Source organism: Aspergillus neoniger (genome assembly GCF_003184625.1).
Source record: "Aspergillus neoniger CBS 115656 unplaced genomic scaffold BO87scaffold_3, whole genome shotgun sequence".
NCBI lineage: Eukaryota > Fungi > Ascomycota > Eurotiomycetes > Eurotiales > Aspergillaceae > Aspergillus > Aspergillus neoniger.
In genome coordinates, this window is record NW_020291131.1 from 169,513 (window position 1) to 185,533 (window position 16,021).

The 16,021-nt window shown below is 49.8% G+C and overlaps 5 protein-coding genes across 5 annotated transcripts; 3 read left to right on the forward strand and 2 right to left on the reverse strand.

Annotated features, from left to right (window-relative positions):
• Positions 1 to 2,720: 2,720 nt before the first annotated feature.
• Positions 2,721 to 6,118, reverse strand: BO87DRAFT_298590 (serine/threonine-protein kinase; the record flags this gene model as incomplete). The annotated part of the gene is made up of 3 exons (XM_025619064.1): positions 2,721 to 2,989; positions 3,046 to 5,963; positions 6,069 to 6,118. 3 exons carry the CDS (start codon positions 6,116 to 6,118, stop codon positions 2,721 to 2,723), a joined length of 3,237 nt encoding a protein of 1,078 aa, XP_025484011.1.
• Positions 6,119 to 6,191: 73 nt separating this feature from the next.
• BO87DRAFT_372665 (uncharacterized protein) lies at positions 6,192 to 6,501 on the forward strand. Its single transcript, XM_025622346.1, has one exon. It carries the CDS (start codon positions 6,202 to 6,204, stop codon positions 6,379 to 6,381), a length of 180 nt encoding a protein of 59 aa, XP_025484012.1. The 5' UTR covers positions 6,192 to 6,201; the 3' UTR covers positions 6,382 to 6,501.
• Positions 6,502 to 9,123: 2,622 nt separating this feature from the next.
• Positions 9,124 to 11,763, reverse strand: BO87DRAFT_403382 (GTPase-activating protein GYP6; the record flags this gene model as incomplete). The annotated part of the gene is made up of 6 exons (XM_025625766.1): positions 9,124 to 10,519; positions 10,574 to 10,716; positions 10,769 to 11,286; positions 11,355 to 11,513; positions 11,565 to 11,682; positions 11,741 to 11,763. 6 exons carry the CDS (start codon positions 11,761 to 11,763, stop codon positions 9,342 to 9,344), a joined length of 2,139 nt encoding a protein of 712 aa, XP_025484013.1. The 3' UTR covers positions 9,124 to 9,341.
• Positions 11,764 to 11,954: 191 nt separating this feature from the next.
• BO87DRAFT_412384 (uncharacterized protein) lies at positions 11,955 to 13,806 on the forward strand. Its single transcript, XM_025626494.1, has one exon. It carries the CDS (start codon positions 12,191 to 12,193, stop codon positions 13,568 to 13,570), a length of 1,380 nt encoding a protein of 459 aa, XP_025484014.1. The 5' UTR covers positions 11,955 to 12,190; the 3' UTR covers positions 13,571 to 13,806.
• Positions 13,807 to 15,372: 1,566 nt separating this feature from the next.
• BO87DRAFT_299142 (putative Yippee zinc-binding protein Moh1) lies at positions 15,373 to 15,772 on the forward strand (the record flags this gene model as incomplete). The annotated part of the gene is made up of 2 exons (XM_025619086.1): positions 15,373 to 15,471; positions 15,539 to 15,772. 2 exons carry the CDS (start codon positions 15,373 to 15,375, stop codon positions 15,770 to 15,772), a joined length of 333 nt encoding a protein of 110 aa, XP_025484015.1.
• Between the last annotated feature and the right edge of the window lie 249 nt (positions 15,773 to 16,021).

Genomic DNA, 16,021 nt, shown 5'->3' on the forward strand with positions numbered 1-16,021 from the left:
TCGGGGGATCGTTCAATAGTCCGTTCAATCCGTGAGACGTGAGTTGAGTTTACTTTGACTAGTAAGTAGTAACTGAGTTACCCCACAGGCTTATCGAGACATTCCATTCTCTCCTGCCAGAACTTATCGATTAGACTAGCGCTGTTTCTCATTCCCCACTTTTGGCTCCCAGGCGGTGGCGGTGGTTCCCGGCGGAGTCAATCCAACACGCGGCATTTTATTTCTTTACCGTCTGTTCCGATCAGTGAATGGTCAATTAAATTTGAACAATGGCTTCTGATTCATCTTTTGAGAAAGGGCAGATAAGAAATGGCGGTCTCATGGATATACTCCCTCAGATCAGAAGTTCAAGTCAGCCGATCAATCGAGAAAAAGGTTCACCTGTCAAAAGATAAGGATGGCGGGAAAAGGGCATCATTACTGTACGATCGGTATGCAAAACGACTGGGAAAGAATGGTAATATTGATAACCATTATACTAGTAGTTAGTACCTGGTGTTATAGACTGGCTTAGCTCTCTCTCTCTCTCTTCCTTGTTCCTTGTCTTAAAAATGCAGTTACCTAGAAACAGCATATCCTCTGATTCTGCCATGGATACTTAAACGAGGCAAAAAGACAAACACCATCCCATGTCAACATCCCACAACATACACACAAACGCCTCTCCAAGAGAAATAAGTGAATGTAAAAAGGAAAAGAAAACAGAAGAAACAACCCCCCCCCCTTTCTCCAGAACCCAATCCCTGTCCACCTCCATTCTCTAACTCTCCTCTCCCCTCTCCACTCCCACCAAAAGAAAACACAACCCACTTTAAAACCCACCAAGCAGAGCCCAGAACACCACTCCCCATGCCACGGTACACTTCAAAGCACCACAACACAGCACAAAAGAACAAGGGCCCAAGCCCGACCCGACCGGGGCTCCGAATGGCGGAAAACGGCTTTTCGTTCCTGGTCGGGTTTGTTCCTTCTTGTGACCCAATGATAGTGCAATTTTGGTGTGTGTGGAGTGGTGTGGCTAAGTCAGTAAGACAGACAAGTGATTGTTAGTTAGTTACAGAAAAAACAGTCGTGTTTTCTTGTCTCCACCCCACACTAAGTTATCCTGTTCAGTGCTAGTCTACTAGTAGTATCTAAGGGATGGATGGATGGTGGATATTGTGTTGCTGCCTAGGGTGTATTCTATCTTGTTGTTGTTCGCCTCTCACATACACAGTGGATAACGCCACCACTAAGAGAGAAAGAGAGTAGTAATGGAATATGGGTAGAGAAATCAATGTATCGAATAATCAACCAACATATTGAACTCACGGGGTCGATAGGTAAGGGGAAGATAGAGTAGATACATGCAGAATAGGTAAATAGATTAGATAGATAGATACAACTCTCTACACCGTACACCGTATACCCTCACAGCAATCGAGGTATCGAATTCGTACCTGACTGACAGGTCAGACTCGCCGGCTAAATTCGCCCCAAACTAGGAAGGCACCCATCCATCCATCTACTACTACAGTAATACTAATATCCACCCCTCACATCCTCGGGTCCATCCACTTTTGTCACATTCAAACTAATTGATGGGATTCCTCTTGGTTATGTGATAGGTAGTGTTACTTTTATCTGGGACATACATAGCTCCCTAATTATTGTATAGAAATAGTCTACGTATCAATTCACATTCTATTGTGTGTTTGTTGGCCACTATTCTGCTAGGAAAAGACATTCAAATGAGTAACTATTTGACTGACTGATTACCTCTTGGTGTGATCTCACAGTACATCACGGATCACCGCCGGAGTTTCTCAGGCGGCTGACGGCCACGAGTTTCGACTGTCTCACACTCTCACTCACTGGCTAGACTACTAGACTATAGATTAACTACTAGTATAGCTATGGCTAGACTATTACTTTTAAGAGCACTAGTCTTTGGCTTTTTCTTCCCCCGCTTCCACCCCCGCAGTTGGTAAGGTAAGCAAGCCCGGCGAGATCCTCGCGCCATGTGGGATACGACTGGAACCAAACAGAAAGTAACTGGTTGATTTAGTGCATGAATTGGTCGTGTCTCTCTATTCGTGCCCGCTTAATCTAAACTGCAGACTGGCTCTTTGTGGCTTAAAAACATGTAAAGACACTCGGCGTGTCAAAGAAAGAGGAAAAAGAAAATAACACCACTGCTGAGGGTATATCGGATCTTTCATATGCATGTACTGCCAATTCTCATCACCCCCGGGCCATGCATGGTATCAAAGATGGTCCAAGTAAATGCAAAAAACAAAGAAGAAAAAGAAAAAAAAACATCGTCTAACCAAAAGAGCATAACAAGATGACAATGGGGTATCTCAGCCTCCGTAAACCTCTATACAAATGACCCACGGGCCTCTCGGTCTGTTCAGGCATTTTCGTTATCATCCGTTCCCAATGATTCCCGTCCCGTCTCGTGCCCCCAATTCACAAGTTCCCCCCACGCTCCTATATGCCCTTGAACCGTTTCATCCTGCTCGACTTCATCCATTTTCATCATTTTCATTCATAAACTCCATTGCATCTGGAGTCGTCGCATACGCTGCTCGTTATCACCATCTTCAACGTCACGGAAGTGTAAGCAAGATTAAGAAAGACCAAGTCTCTGCATAGGCGGGCGTGCGATGTCTGAAAAGCTGCACAATATCATCCAATGTATCATGCCACGGCGCATTTTATCTTCTTTTGCATAGTGCTCAACTGTCAATCATCCATGGATGCTCCAAAACTTCACTGATCGTCAGTCGGTTGTCCACATCTCGGTCAAGCATCCTCCGGATTAGGTCGATGCAATCCTCCGAGAAGGGCAAGAACGGAACTCGAAGAGGGTGATCCAAGATTTCGTCAACATTGTAAAAGGGATTCTCTTTGTAGACGATGGTGTAGAGTAAGATACCAAGGGCCCAAATGTCTTGCTCCTTGCCTCGATAGGATTTGCCTTGAAGAACCTCAGGTGCCGCGTAATCTTCAACAAGTCAGCTTTCTGGATTATTATATTCGGTTACAGGAGGGGATTTTTACCAATCGTGCCCACGAACACGTCAAAGGGTCCATTCTTGATATAGGCGGCACTCCCAAAATCAATCAGCTTAATCCGACCCTCCCCGTCCAAAATGACGTTCTCGTCTTTGATGTCGCGATGCACGACCAAAGCCTTCGTATGGAGATGATGAATTGCGTCCACAACCTGCTTGAAGATGTTCTGACATTCCGCCTCATCCATATTCGCTTTCAGCTCAATGTAATCGAAGAGGTCCATTCCAGGTAGCCCGTGTGGCGTCATCTCGATGTAATAATTAATATCGTCCTCGAAAAATCCTTCCATTTCCACGATGTTGGGATGCTTCAGACCGTCGCGTCGGAGATAGTTCAGAACGTGGATTTCTAACGGTACCGTTCCTAGACGACGATCGCGGGTCCATGTATCGACAAGAATCCGTTTCTTCGTAACATACTTCAGAACGACTTTCTTGGTCGGAATCTTCTTCATGCGCGCAAGCTTGACTTCTCCGTAGGCTCCTTGACCCATCTCTTCGAGGATAATGTAATCGGCAATTGTTCGTTTTTGGGGCATCTCTTTGGTACCAGCCGGTCTTACTTCGGGCACTGGCTGGACTGGTTTGTCTGTTAGCGGTTGCGAAGCTGCTTCACTCAACTGCTGGCTTAAGGTAGAGGTCGGTATGTGCGTCTCTACCGATGTCCGCTCCGAGCCAATGGCATAAGGAGTAGAAGCCGTTGTGGAAGCCAGATTCGATGCAGAAATAGAAGACGGGCTTTCTGTCCGGGACGGCGGAGAAGGGAAGCCAGCCGCGGGAGCTGCCGAGTGGATATGTCTCGAATATGTCACCCAAAGTGCGTATACAAGCTCTGTGACAGCTTCAAACTCCGAGTCGCTGTGGTCTCCTGAATTGGGATCATCTCGTGCCTTGGGGAACATTGTACCGCTCTTGGCCACACGCATCTGGACATCTACAGCAATCGAGGAGCCATCGCGATGCACGGCAGCAAGGCCAGATGGTTCTAGGAAGACCGAGGCCACATTGGATTTGCCATCGCGGAGAATAGAGAGGGTGCGCGCTCTCCGGAAGCTGGGTTCAGAGATCACCAGACCGTCAACCAGCGGTACACTCTCCTCCTCGGTGAGCACGTTCAGCAAGCCGTCGAAGCCAGGTATCAAATCATTTACGTGTAGGCCTTCAGGTCGCTCATGTCCAAACAGCGCGGACGAGAAGACGGAATTGGAGCTGACAATTTTCAAAGTCGAAGAGGACAGCACCATCATGCCTGCGACATGAGGAAAGCTCGATATTCGAAGGCATCTTGAACTGTCGCCCTTGGTGATAGTGGACGGTATGCAGATTCCTGCTGATGTGCGAGACGCAAAGTACTTCTTTTCGGTGATTTTGCTGAGGCCTTGATCGATTGGTGATGTAAGGCAGTCTGGTGGAAGATTAGGAAGCAGCTCCGTGATCCGTTCTCCAGTTTTCGCCGCACCCTGACCCCAGACTTTGTCAATATCGCCGGTGGCGTCAGCAATGTTCCAGGATTCATCGCAGCGAACGAACGCGACATTCTCCTGGATCTCCTCCATCACCCAAATCAAACCACCACGCTTTTCCATCACCCAGATGCTGGCAGAGCCTCTCTTGCCATCGCGCTTTTCGATAGGTACCACATCTCCGCACAGCAGTACACCTCGGGACTTGGTTGCCGGGTGATTCAGCTGCCTTGCGCTCGAGCCGTATCCGTCATCAGTCTGGGCCCTCCTCGGAGCCCTTGCTCGAGAAGGAGGCTTGCTGAGCAGCTGCGCTGTTACACCATTGCCCATTCCCATCGATTTCGGATTCACAGGCTTGACACGAGTCTTATCCGGCGAAGGTTGGGCCCTTACGGCAGCATCAGTGGTGGGGTCCCGCAGTTTCGACTCAACCCACTGTCTGCGGTCTTTCTGTACGACTTCGAGGATACTTAGCTTGCGGAGCTCCGCTTGTGTGACACCAAAGATGAGACACGAGATGTCATTCGCCGCCAAGATGGTCCATGGTTCATGCGACTCGGTCCTGAACACGGCTTGTGATGCGGGTGTCCACTTGCTGCTGTGGGTGTGTAGGACAGGAACCGGGAAACCATATCCTAGACTCGAGGTACTGGTAGGAGATAAGGGGTCCGTGGCGGTGAAGGGTGCTAGAGTTTCCATCAGCTTGCCCTGGGTAGTAATAGAGCCAGCCTCGGTATAAGTACGTTTTTCTATGCTTACGCGCCTGGGGTACGGCCTCGAGTCTGTCCTCAGCGGGGACGCTAGATCTTCTGATGCCTGGCCCGAGGAACGCAGGGCATCGGGCGGTCCCTGCTCCTGGACCATGTCCCTAAACTGGTTCGCGGAAAGCTGGGGTTCTGCAAATGCCCTTTCAAAGATATTGCCACTGTCCACATCCGCAGGTCCAGTCATAGGTCCGCGCGATAACCCAGCGTAGTTGTAGCGGTCATCCCTGCCCGAAACACTGGTTTTCGACAAGTAGTCCACCACGCTCTGGGTATCAGCATCTCCACCGAATCGAGCCTGAGCGCCAGCAAGCCCCGCACTGTTGCTGGTGGTCCAGCCGAAGCGGTCGCGCATGAAGTCTATTGACCTTTTCAGGATGTTATGCCGATTATTCAGTAGTTCCTCAGATTGTTGGGCAAAGGAAAACGAATGTAGCGATTCGCACGGGAAGCGGTGGAGATCTTCTAATGTGCCGAATTCTTCGGTCGATGGGAGGCGTGAGGGGTGGGCTCTGGTCGAAGAAGCGGAGCGTGGTGAAGGTGAATGGCTACGTGAGGTCATAGGTGCGAGCGATGAGGCAGACATGTTCGGAAGGGTAAAGACGCGTGATGGCTGTTGACGTATGCGATCTAGACCAGATGGACCAAGTCCATGTTCAGGATCCAGCAGAGAAGACCTGCAGAAGAGCGATAGAAAATTCCTTTTAGTTCCTGTCTGCGTGGTTTGCGCAAATGCATATACGATCCTACTGCAAGGAGAACCCCACCCATCGGCCACGTACCTGGAAAGATGATCATAGCCCGAGGAGAGTGTGTCTGCAGAGTATTTCATCGAGTCCTCAGTGTGCCCAGAGAGGCGTCTCATAAAAGGGTCCGACTCGGGCGACGCGGAAAGGGGTCCCACGGGGGACGACAATGGGCTTGGTTCACCTGTATGGCAGGAGGTCGTTAGCTTCTGTTCTGCCAACATCCCTTTGCTCCCTCGCTAGTTGTGATATCATCCGCTTCTCCTGCGCCCCTCCCGAATACACCCTTCAGCAATGTGGAATGAAGTGGCTGACTTGTTCCGAGATGCATATCCAAGTATGTGGGTAAACGGTCTGGATAAGTCGATTTGGATTCCCATAGGTTGGACAACCACTCTGGCGAAAGTTCGACACGGTCGTCGTTTCGCTCTTGCAGCTTTTCCTTCCCAGGCCGAAGCGCCTTGGTCGCCATTTGCATAAACCTATCGAGTTCGTCCTGCTCGAAGCCAACAACTCTTCCCTGCTGGATTGGTGCGCTAGGAGAAGCAGCGGAAAGGGTGCTGATCAAAGAGAACGATCACAGAAATGGGAGACTAACCATCGGGATTATAGGAAGTAGAACCCATATTTTCCCAAGTAAATGAGAGCGTAGGGGCCAGCACCGACCAGACCGATTGACAACAAGCGGTTCAAATCGGCGCAACTCGTAATGAGTTGAAAACAAAGAGGGCTAGGAAAGAATGACGGCGAGATTTATTGCTACATGGGATAACAGAACATTGACCATCCACGGCGGTTTGTTTGGCGAGACCTGCAAGTTTTCTTGTCTGTCTGCCTCCCTTGGTTATCTTATAAGGAAAACGATTTTGTTGCTCCGCTCCGGGGTCTCTTTTTCTTTCCTTTCCCTTAGTATTTTTTTTTTCTTTTTCCACTTGCAGATCGGTGCGTTGGGATAAAATCACGAGTTACTGCGAGGGGGAGAAAGATTAACCAGAACCCTCCTGCTTGTCGGGATCTCAATGCACTTAATGAGACAAACGAGACTTGCAGTGAGTCGGTCAGTCCGTGGTCGACAGTGAAGGTGGAGGAGGGAGGTTAAAAAAGGCTGTCAGCGGACTGCGGGCGGGAAGTTCGAGTGGGCAGCTGTTTCGTGAGGTCACAGGTACCATACAGTTGCGAGGGAGGCGTAGCACGCGGGGGGAGAGGAACAAGGTAGCTGGAGAAAGCCTAAGTAGTAAGGGAGTCTCTTGTTGGTGGGAATTGGTCACAGGGAGGCCCAATGGCCTGCAGATGAAGCAGATGTTGCAGTGGCGGGTGGTAGAAGGGTAAGGAGGTAAGGTCGGCGCCGGGCCTTCGAACCGACAAAAAAGTGGCCAAAGACTGGCCAAGGAAGAGGGGGAAGTTGTAATGGCCTCTCCAGAACTGGGGGAGACCCGTGAGAGGAGGATCCGATCCTCTAGAGAAAGGGATGCGGTTGTAGGGGAAGGAAAGGGAAAAAATTTGGTAGAAGCGAGTAAGTTGGGGTGGGTAAATAGTGGAGACTCGTAGTAGGGAAAGATGGATGAAGATGTTAACTTGACGGTGTTTCTTTCGCAGCGGAGGGAGGAGGGGGGGGGGGAATGAATGACGTTCTGGTTATCCCGCGGACGTAAGACTAGAAGAAGAACCAGCGGAAATGAGGTTTCAGATGATCCTTTCTCTTGCTCCCTTTTAGTAGTCTTGTCTAATGGACTGTCTAGTAAGTACCTAGGTTGGGTATTTGGGTCTTATTTGGCAGCTCCACGCACGAGGAGGGGAGCTGTCAGGGAAGAACAAAAGAAGTAATAATGGTAGTAGTGATGGTAGATCGGACTTAAAACGGGAGTATGTAAAGTCTGTCGAGAAGTTCAAGCTAGCGTTGAAAGTCAGCCAGCCTGTCAACCCGTCAATAACTTTTCTTTTTCTTTCTTTTAAATATGTTAGTTCAAGGTCAAAAAAATATCGGTGGTCCGGCACGGTCGGGGAAGTCGAAGGGAAAGGGGAGAGAGAGAGAGAGAGTAAAGCATGCAAGAAGGGCCCTCTTCCCCCCTCCCTCCTCAATACCCATCCTGGATCCATGCGAGCCATTGACAACAACCACAAACTATGGAGTCACTAATGCAGTCCATCAATCCCTTTCCCAAAAAACGCCCCCATCGGAGATACTACTTGAGTTCCTAACTTGCTTGAGTCCAACACCTTCCGTCAACTAGATTACCTAGACTACTAACTACTACTACTACTACTACGGCTTCCAAGCCATTTCTCCCAATGGAACCACCCAACCCATGCATGGTGGTGATGTAATTCCCGACGGGCTACGGACGAAACCGATCAGTTAGTATACTTTCATATGGTTCGATCCATTCTGCCAACTTCGAAAACATGCTTCTGGACTATTTCGACGTATTATTATTCTTCCGATCATTTCCTGTTCGAACGAATTTCCCCTCCCCCTCCTAGCCTAACTACTGTACGTACTACTTTTGAACTCCCCGACAGAAAGTGGATGATTCAACTTTTTGCTCGCCATCTTGGCGGCCCAAAGTAACTCGATCAGCCAGCCCCCGTTGCGGTTGTAGATCGCCGCAAGCACCGAATGATGCATTTGACTTGATTGGGGCAAACCGCACAGGGAACTACCGACCTTCGACTTCCATTAGTGATTAGAAAGAAGGCCCCGACGATCAATTGTACACGTCCGCACTAAGCTCACCGGCGGGTTCCAGACCAATTGGCGTTCGCCGTGGCTGCACAGTAAAGACACTGTTTGGAACCTTAGAAGACAGAACGTCTGCCAGTCACGCTGGCATGTGGAGGCCGCGTTGCTTCCATGGGAGATCCATGCGATCAAAGGGCCCCAGAACCGAAGATTTCGTCGACAACTTACGCAAGTCAGGTTCCTGCTTAGGCACTTGAATTCCTTGTTGCCTACAATAGTCGGGCTAGCTCCAGGCTCCCGTCCGGTCTGCTATTCCCACTTTATCCTATTTTCCTTCGTACAGTCATAATAGTCTCTTGCAGTGGTAAAATCCCTACCCGAGTTTCTAGGGTGAAGATAAACAGAAAAAAAAAAAAAAAAAAAAAAAAAAAGTTTGAGACGGACGCTATGATCAACCGGACCGGATAATACATTTGCGGCCTGTCAAGCCACTATGCAAAAGAAATAAGCAAAATCTGTAGTCCGATGCCGTCGCCTCAACAACGACGATGGGTATAACGGATCAACAAGAATGCCGGAGGCTGACTTCGAGGAAATATATATTGAGTCGCACAGAAAGCGCATCCGGACTATTCACGAGCTTTGGGTCCCCGAAGGCTCCGCAGCGCCAATCCGTCAGCCTCAGCGTCAGGCCTTCCATGCCCCTCGTCACCGTTGCCAAATAGAGTACTCGGTTTGGCTCGCATTTCTCCATGTCGGGTCTGTTCGGGCGGCACGGATGCCGGGCTAACGAAACTCGAAAACTGTCGCCCGCCCCCGAGCATCCACGAAAACTCCGAATCTGCCAGTGATGGACGTACGGCATGTCGAAGTGGCATGGATGAGGGAATCTGGCCATTGCTCGAAGCTCTACGAGTTTTCGTTTCGCATTCAACGGACGACCGTGATGACTTCGCAGACACACTAGGTTTGCGCGCCGCTGACGAGGCGTCACTTGCTTTGTCGAGCACAGTCTCAGCTTGCTCACTCGCGGGTTTAGAGGCGTCAGACAGCGATTCCTGGTCTCCCTCACCACTTTCGTTGGGACCCTGCTCCACGGTACCGGGAGGGATGGAAGAGTCTTCAAGACAGCTCTGGACTGACTGAACTTGGGTGAGCGCCTTCTTCAAGGCGTCTGTAGTCTTCTTATCGATGCCTTCTGCTCTCATCAAGTGGCTCCGGATGTCATTCAAGGCATTGCCGAGATTTTTGGCAAGTTTCCTGTTTCGTTCCTCCAGTTGTTCAACCTTCGTCTTCCATTGGACTGCAATGTCGGTGCCATGGTCCCACGGCATGCCTACAGTCGAGCTGGACGGTTCATGCCGTGCAGTCCGGGGGTAGTGCTCTGACTGAATAGATTGCATGTTTCTCTTGGCTTCACTCACCGCTCCCCGGACAGCCTTGGCTACACCCCACGCCTCTGTTCGACGCTGTATGCCCTCAGAAACGTCTTGGAAGAGCGTCTCCAGACTCTTGGGGCTGTTCCTTGCAGGTGACCTGGACGGGGAACTGCTCTCGCTTAGATCTCTTGAGACGCTCCGCAGGCGGAACTTCTTGCTGTTCATATGCTTTGGATTTGGTTGCCCAAGTCCTTTGGTGGGATCCGGCGGTCTTCCAGAATACTTGGAAATGATGAATACTCCTCGATCAGGAGTGGGGTTTTGCTCCAGGTATATCGCATCATGCACGAAGCTTAGAGGTTCGTGTGGTTGAGGGGAAGGATACCGAAGCAAAAGACCCAAAGCACTCGAGGAATCGGCGCGCAACACTAGATCAACTCAGCAACTTGTAGCAAACAGTCTGCATAGCAAATGTAACTCACGTTGCCATCGGATTCGTAGCAGCATGGCGACACACACAAAGTCTATGAGTTCGGGTCGTAACCCTTCTGCAAAAAGGCGATCCCATATGAGAAGAACATCTTGGAAAGCGAACTCTCGACCAAACAGTAGACGCATCCAACGCCTTCTGAAGATTAACATTGCAATCCGAGAGTTGCGTAGCGAGTTGTACTTACGTGAGGAATATCTGCGGTAAGATTTCAAGGGCTTGCAGATGATCCGCCAGCTCCAAATCCGCAGTTACCAACAAATCATTATGAATGCGGTGGCATTGGTGAACGATCGGTATCACATCCGCCTGGCCATTCTCTGACCGGTGTCTATTATGCTCATAATACACGCGAACATTCTGCATAATCGAGCAAAATAATGTAAAAGAGTCGTGCTCCACATAATCGGCATGGAGAAGAGTATGCATCAGGTCATCATCAGCTTCTTTGGTGCTAGACTCTTGCAGTGACTTTGGCTCGATGGCGTCTCTATCAATGACCCAAAGGAGTGGAGCCAGGATCTCATGCATGCCTTGACGATAGCCCAAGTCGGGATTCAGTTTTGAGTAGATGAACAAGATGTCGATCATTTTAGACTTGGTGGAGGGCTCGCGAAAGAAGAAGTTTTCCTGTAAACATCGGTCGACGTCCTGGGCGATATCCGCCCTCGACTGCTCGTCATCACGTAACGTTTGCCATGGTGACTTTACAAAGACCTCTCATCAGCTGATGAAGTCTTCCGCCAAAGACAGCGTAGCCAGAGATAACATACCGCTTCATCATCCGCCAGCGGATCAACTGTCGACTGCAAGTCGTCTGGATGTTCGATGTATTTCAAGAAATGGGCTTTCAGGGCGACATAAACACTTCGCGAATCGGCGATCTTCTGCGGCCATTGCGCTCGGTCGAGATCATCGAAAAGCAGAAACGCCTACGCTCAGGTAAGCACGATGACCAGGTCATAATGGCCACAAGCGCATGCCTTCCAGCAAATAGACCTCAATCCATCCTCGCACAATTTATCTCCTTGTTCCGACCGAAGGGCAGTCCGAATATCGGCGGGGTGGTTGTTGTCGCGAAAGAAGGTATTCCATCGTTGCCTGGCCGATACGTTAGCTGCATCTGTGCTGCAGATGGGGGACTGATGCATGGATATACCTTGTCTCCTCAATGCCCCTCATTTCACCAGATGGCTGCTTGCCGGAATGAGTTGCCTGCCTCGTGTTTGGCTAGCGCTTGGAGGAGTGAGGGGACAGAAACACGGTGCCGCCCGCAATTTAAGTACTAGCGGCGATCGTGTGGAGGAGCTGCTAGTGGACCGCCTTGGAACTTCCCTGGCTCAGCAGCCACACTTCCGGTCACGCTTTCTCTATCTGTCCGCCGGGGAGTTGTCTAGTTTGGGGTTGGAGGCGCTCATCGCTTTGGATATAGAGCTTGAAGGAAGTTCAAGGCGTTGCTTTCATTTGCTCCTCGACCTTTGCGACACACATATTGTTAAACGTGTTCTCGTTCTTCAAGCCGCAAATCTCCTATTACTACTACTGTGCATCCGCCTTATCTCCCGTCAATATAATTATATAGTCTCTCACTACTATCATATACAACATTATGTCTGCAGATCTCTTTGCGGAGTTCGGTATGGGGGCTGCTCCGCCTCCATCCCAGAGAGGTTCAAGCCAGCAGTCCGCCGGGTTCCAGTCGACCTCTTTAATCCCTGACTTGGATGCATTTGAAGAATCTTTCACCGGTCCTTCATCCATCCCGAACAAAAAAGCAACGAAATCGCTTCAATTCGACGACAGCTGGGACGACTCAGCTTTCAAGGCGCCTAGTACATCAGGGCTGACCCAATACGGACCCGGAAATGATGTCTTATTTGACGCCACCCTTGAAAGTGTTCCGGATGATGAAAGCGATGACTGGGGCGAATTCGAGAGTGCAGACGTGCCTGCTACTAAACCACCAGCAAATGCCGGGTTACAGTCTCACAAGGTCATGAAGGAACCTAAGCCCACGCCAGTTGCGAAACAGCCGGCGCCTTCCAACTTATTAGATTCATTGTCATTAAGTGATGATATACCACCATCCTCTAAGCGAAAGCCCGCTGCGAAACGGATGGTACCTGAAGCACGCAAAAAGGAATTGCCAAGTCTCAAACCGGCTCTTTCTACCCAGGAAGACCCTTTCGAGGATTGGGGCGACTTTGTTGACGGTCCGCCTACAGTTCCCAGTCAAACAGGCACCTCAGGTGCTACAGCCTCAGTAACCCGGGCGCCTCGCAAGGAAGTGCAGCCTCCGAACTCTACGGTTGGTCCATCGAAAACAACAAGCTCTTTCCCAACATCTAGTCATCCTACAACAGCCGATCAAGTTCGTCCGACCAATATACCTCCGCCATCTGTTTTGCTTGAGCTATTTCCTCGGTTACTGGATGAACTTCGGCAAGATGCCACCAAAGCAAGAAAGGAAATGCAACAAAAGGAACAACTTGAGAAAACTGCAACTCTGATCATCTACACTCTAAAAACCGCCGCGCGGGTTGTTGCCGGCCGAAGCCTACGGTGGAAGCGGGACTCCATACTGAGTCAGAGCATGAGGATTGGCCCGGCTCGTTCAGGGAAGTCGGGAGGTATGAAGCTCAACACAGTGAACAAGAACGAAGATATCAAAGAAAAGCAACAAGCTGTTGATGTACTTTCCATGTGGCGCGACCGGACTGCAATCTTCAACTCCGTTGTACAAGCCACCAAACGACAACCAGTTCAGGTCATACAGGAGAATACTCGGGTAACGACACTTCCTGCTAGTCAGGGGGCTTTGAAGGCGCCTCACGCTTGTGCTCTATGTGGCCTAAAACGAGATGAAAGGCTGCCCAAAGTTGACGAACAAGTCGAGGATAGTTTCGGGGAATGGTGGACGGACCACTGGGGTCATACCGACTGCAGGCATTTCTGGGAGAGAAACAGGGGTCTACTCGGACAAAGGTAGACAGGACTTCGTACGCGCAATCAGCCGCACAAACGTCAGCTGACATGACGGACCACTTATACTTCCGGTGTTGAGCCAAACGCAGTTCTTGGCCAAGGCTAATAGTAGCTACACGGATGGACTCCTTCAAAAGTACGGAAGCTGCTGCTACCATTGGAGGGACCGGTGTCGTTGTGCTGGTAATGACTGGGTCATTTTCCAGATTCTGGACTTCTGCTGTAAATACTGGGACAAGGGATCTTCTGAACATAAGTATTCTAGCCATAGGATACTATGTAGATAGAATCAAGTGTATCGTGATGAAACATTTCCCGGAGCAACTTTGACACGGGGATGCACAATTAGTTTTGACATCAGAAGACGGCTATGAAGCAGGTAGCAGAAGGTTTCAAGCGCATGAACGACCAATATGACCTCTTTATCATAAATCCATGATAAGTATCGATGGATTTCTCCAGACACAGAAAACTTGAGGCATCACAAATGTGGACGTCGGAGAATATATAATGGGAAAGAGGGGCAAAGCTGACGCGTTGAATTATCTGGAATCGAGGCCAATAGACAAGCCTCACCAGCGTGCTATTTGCAGTATATTGACTGACAGAGGGTTAATATTGCTATACTGCATCGTGAGAGTGACTAGAATTCTGTTCAGTTAAGTGGTAGTATACTTCACATTTGATGTGAATGTACCGTGCAAACAGGTAGAGTTTCAGCTGTTTTGAACTCGTCAACTGTACTAAAACTATAGCCAGACTAGGGTTGCCAAGAATTCCGACTATCACATCAGGTGCATCTAGGTGAATCTAGCGTGGATTCGAAGTGTCACTAAACAGGTCATATTCTCTCACTGCGTACGGCAGAGACGGTATACTACGGTCAGTAAGTAGGCTGCCATTATCGGCTCAACCAGGCGGGTCGGTGATAACCGCGATAAGGACTGGGTATGGAGATAAAGTAGTCTGACGAAATCACCAGGACTATGCTAGCCACGGCAACAACAGCCAGGGGATGAAGATGAAAAGAAACGAGAGACCGAAGAGACTTTGGAACTAGCCAAGCTTACTCTAGCGGGTGGAGAGTATGATCCTAAAGGGAAATGTAGCGGGCGTCATGGGGCCTGGCTCCCTTTAATCCTGGTCCGATGCGGGGGTTCCCAGCTCCGGGAGCAGCTGCCCGATTACCACCTCCAACTCACCTCCTTCCATCTCACTGCTCAGCCATTTCCTGTGCCACACCATTCCTCCCCCCCAATCAGCTCACTCCTACCTATATCCTTACTCTGAATAGTCTAACCTTTTCCTTTAGTTTCTATCCCACTCTGTCGACCCTTCCCGCATCATTATCACCACCTGGCAGTGGCTGACCTGCCGTCTCCTCATTTGTCCTAGTCCCATCTCCGCTTATTCCCGACAAAGACGAGCCGCAGCTGCTTGTCACCACCCCCTCGAATACCTCCCATTCCCCTTGAGCTCAAGTGCAGTTCACCGGAAGGCTATATTATATTGGGGTTCGAAATCCCAGCACTAACTTCTACCTGTCAAGGCAACCTCCATTATCCGTCACAGGGTCCCCATTTCTTGGAGAACTACCGTACGAGCAACTTCAGCCCCTCTTGCAAAGAAAGCGAAGCCACAGCAGGACTTTGAACACGCCTTGCATCCTTTCTGCCCCTCTCTACTCCTATAAAGCGTCGGGCTCTCGTGATCTGGACACCTCCATCCTCTGGTGTATTCGAAGTTCACGTTTCAGGGCATCTCCTGTTCAGGTGGCTTTGGGAAGACAAGCACGATCAGGACACAATGGGTCTGGCATACAACATCTATCTTACTTCAAACAAAATCTTCGGGTGTAAGCAATGCAAAACTCATCTCGCTGACTACGACGATATCATAAGCCGGGTAAGTTGTGATTTTGCTATGGCATATTCCCAACACTTACTAACCATGTATCTTCACCATTATCCAGAATTTCCGCGGCCAGCATGGCAAAGCATACCTCTTCGGCAATGTCGTCAACATCACCTCGTCTGAAGCGGTGGAGCGTAGCATGACCACCGGAAGGCATATTGTCCGTGATATTCACTGCAGGCAGTGCAAGGAGACGGTGGGCTGGAAGTATGACAAAGCATACGAGGCCAGTGAGAAGTATAAAGAGGGGAAATTTATACTGGAAGAAGAATTGCTGTGCGTGGTGTGCTAGGTACTTTGATGTGTGCCGGGGTGTCCATCTTCTTTCCAGGGATATTGATGACGTAGCATGCTGGTTTCACATGCAAGACACCTGGGCGAAGGTCTACAGACTAGACCTGCGAAGGGCTGATACTTATAGTGAGCGTTTTCTTTGTTATATTTGTCGTGGCGCAATGTGTATGGCGTTGGATGGAGTACCGCTTCCTTGATGCGCAAGGAGTTCACCGCAGAACTGGAGCAATCGGTGGACCTGATTTCA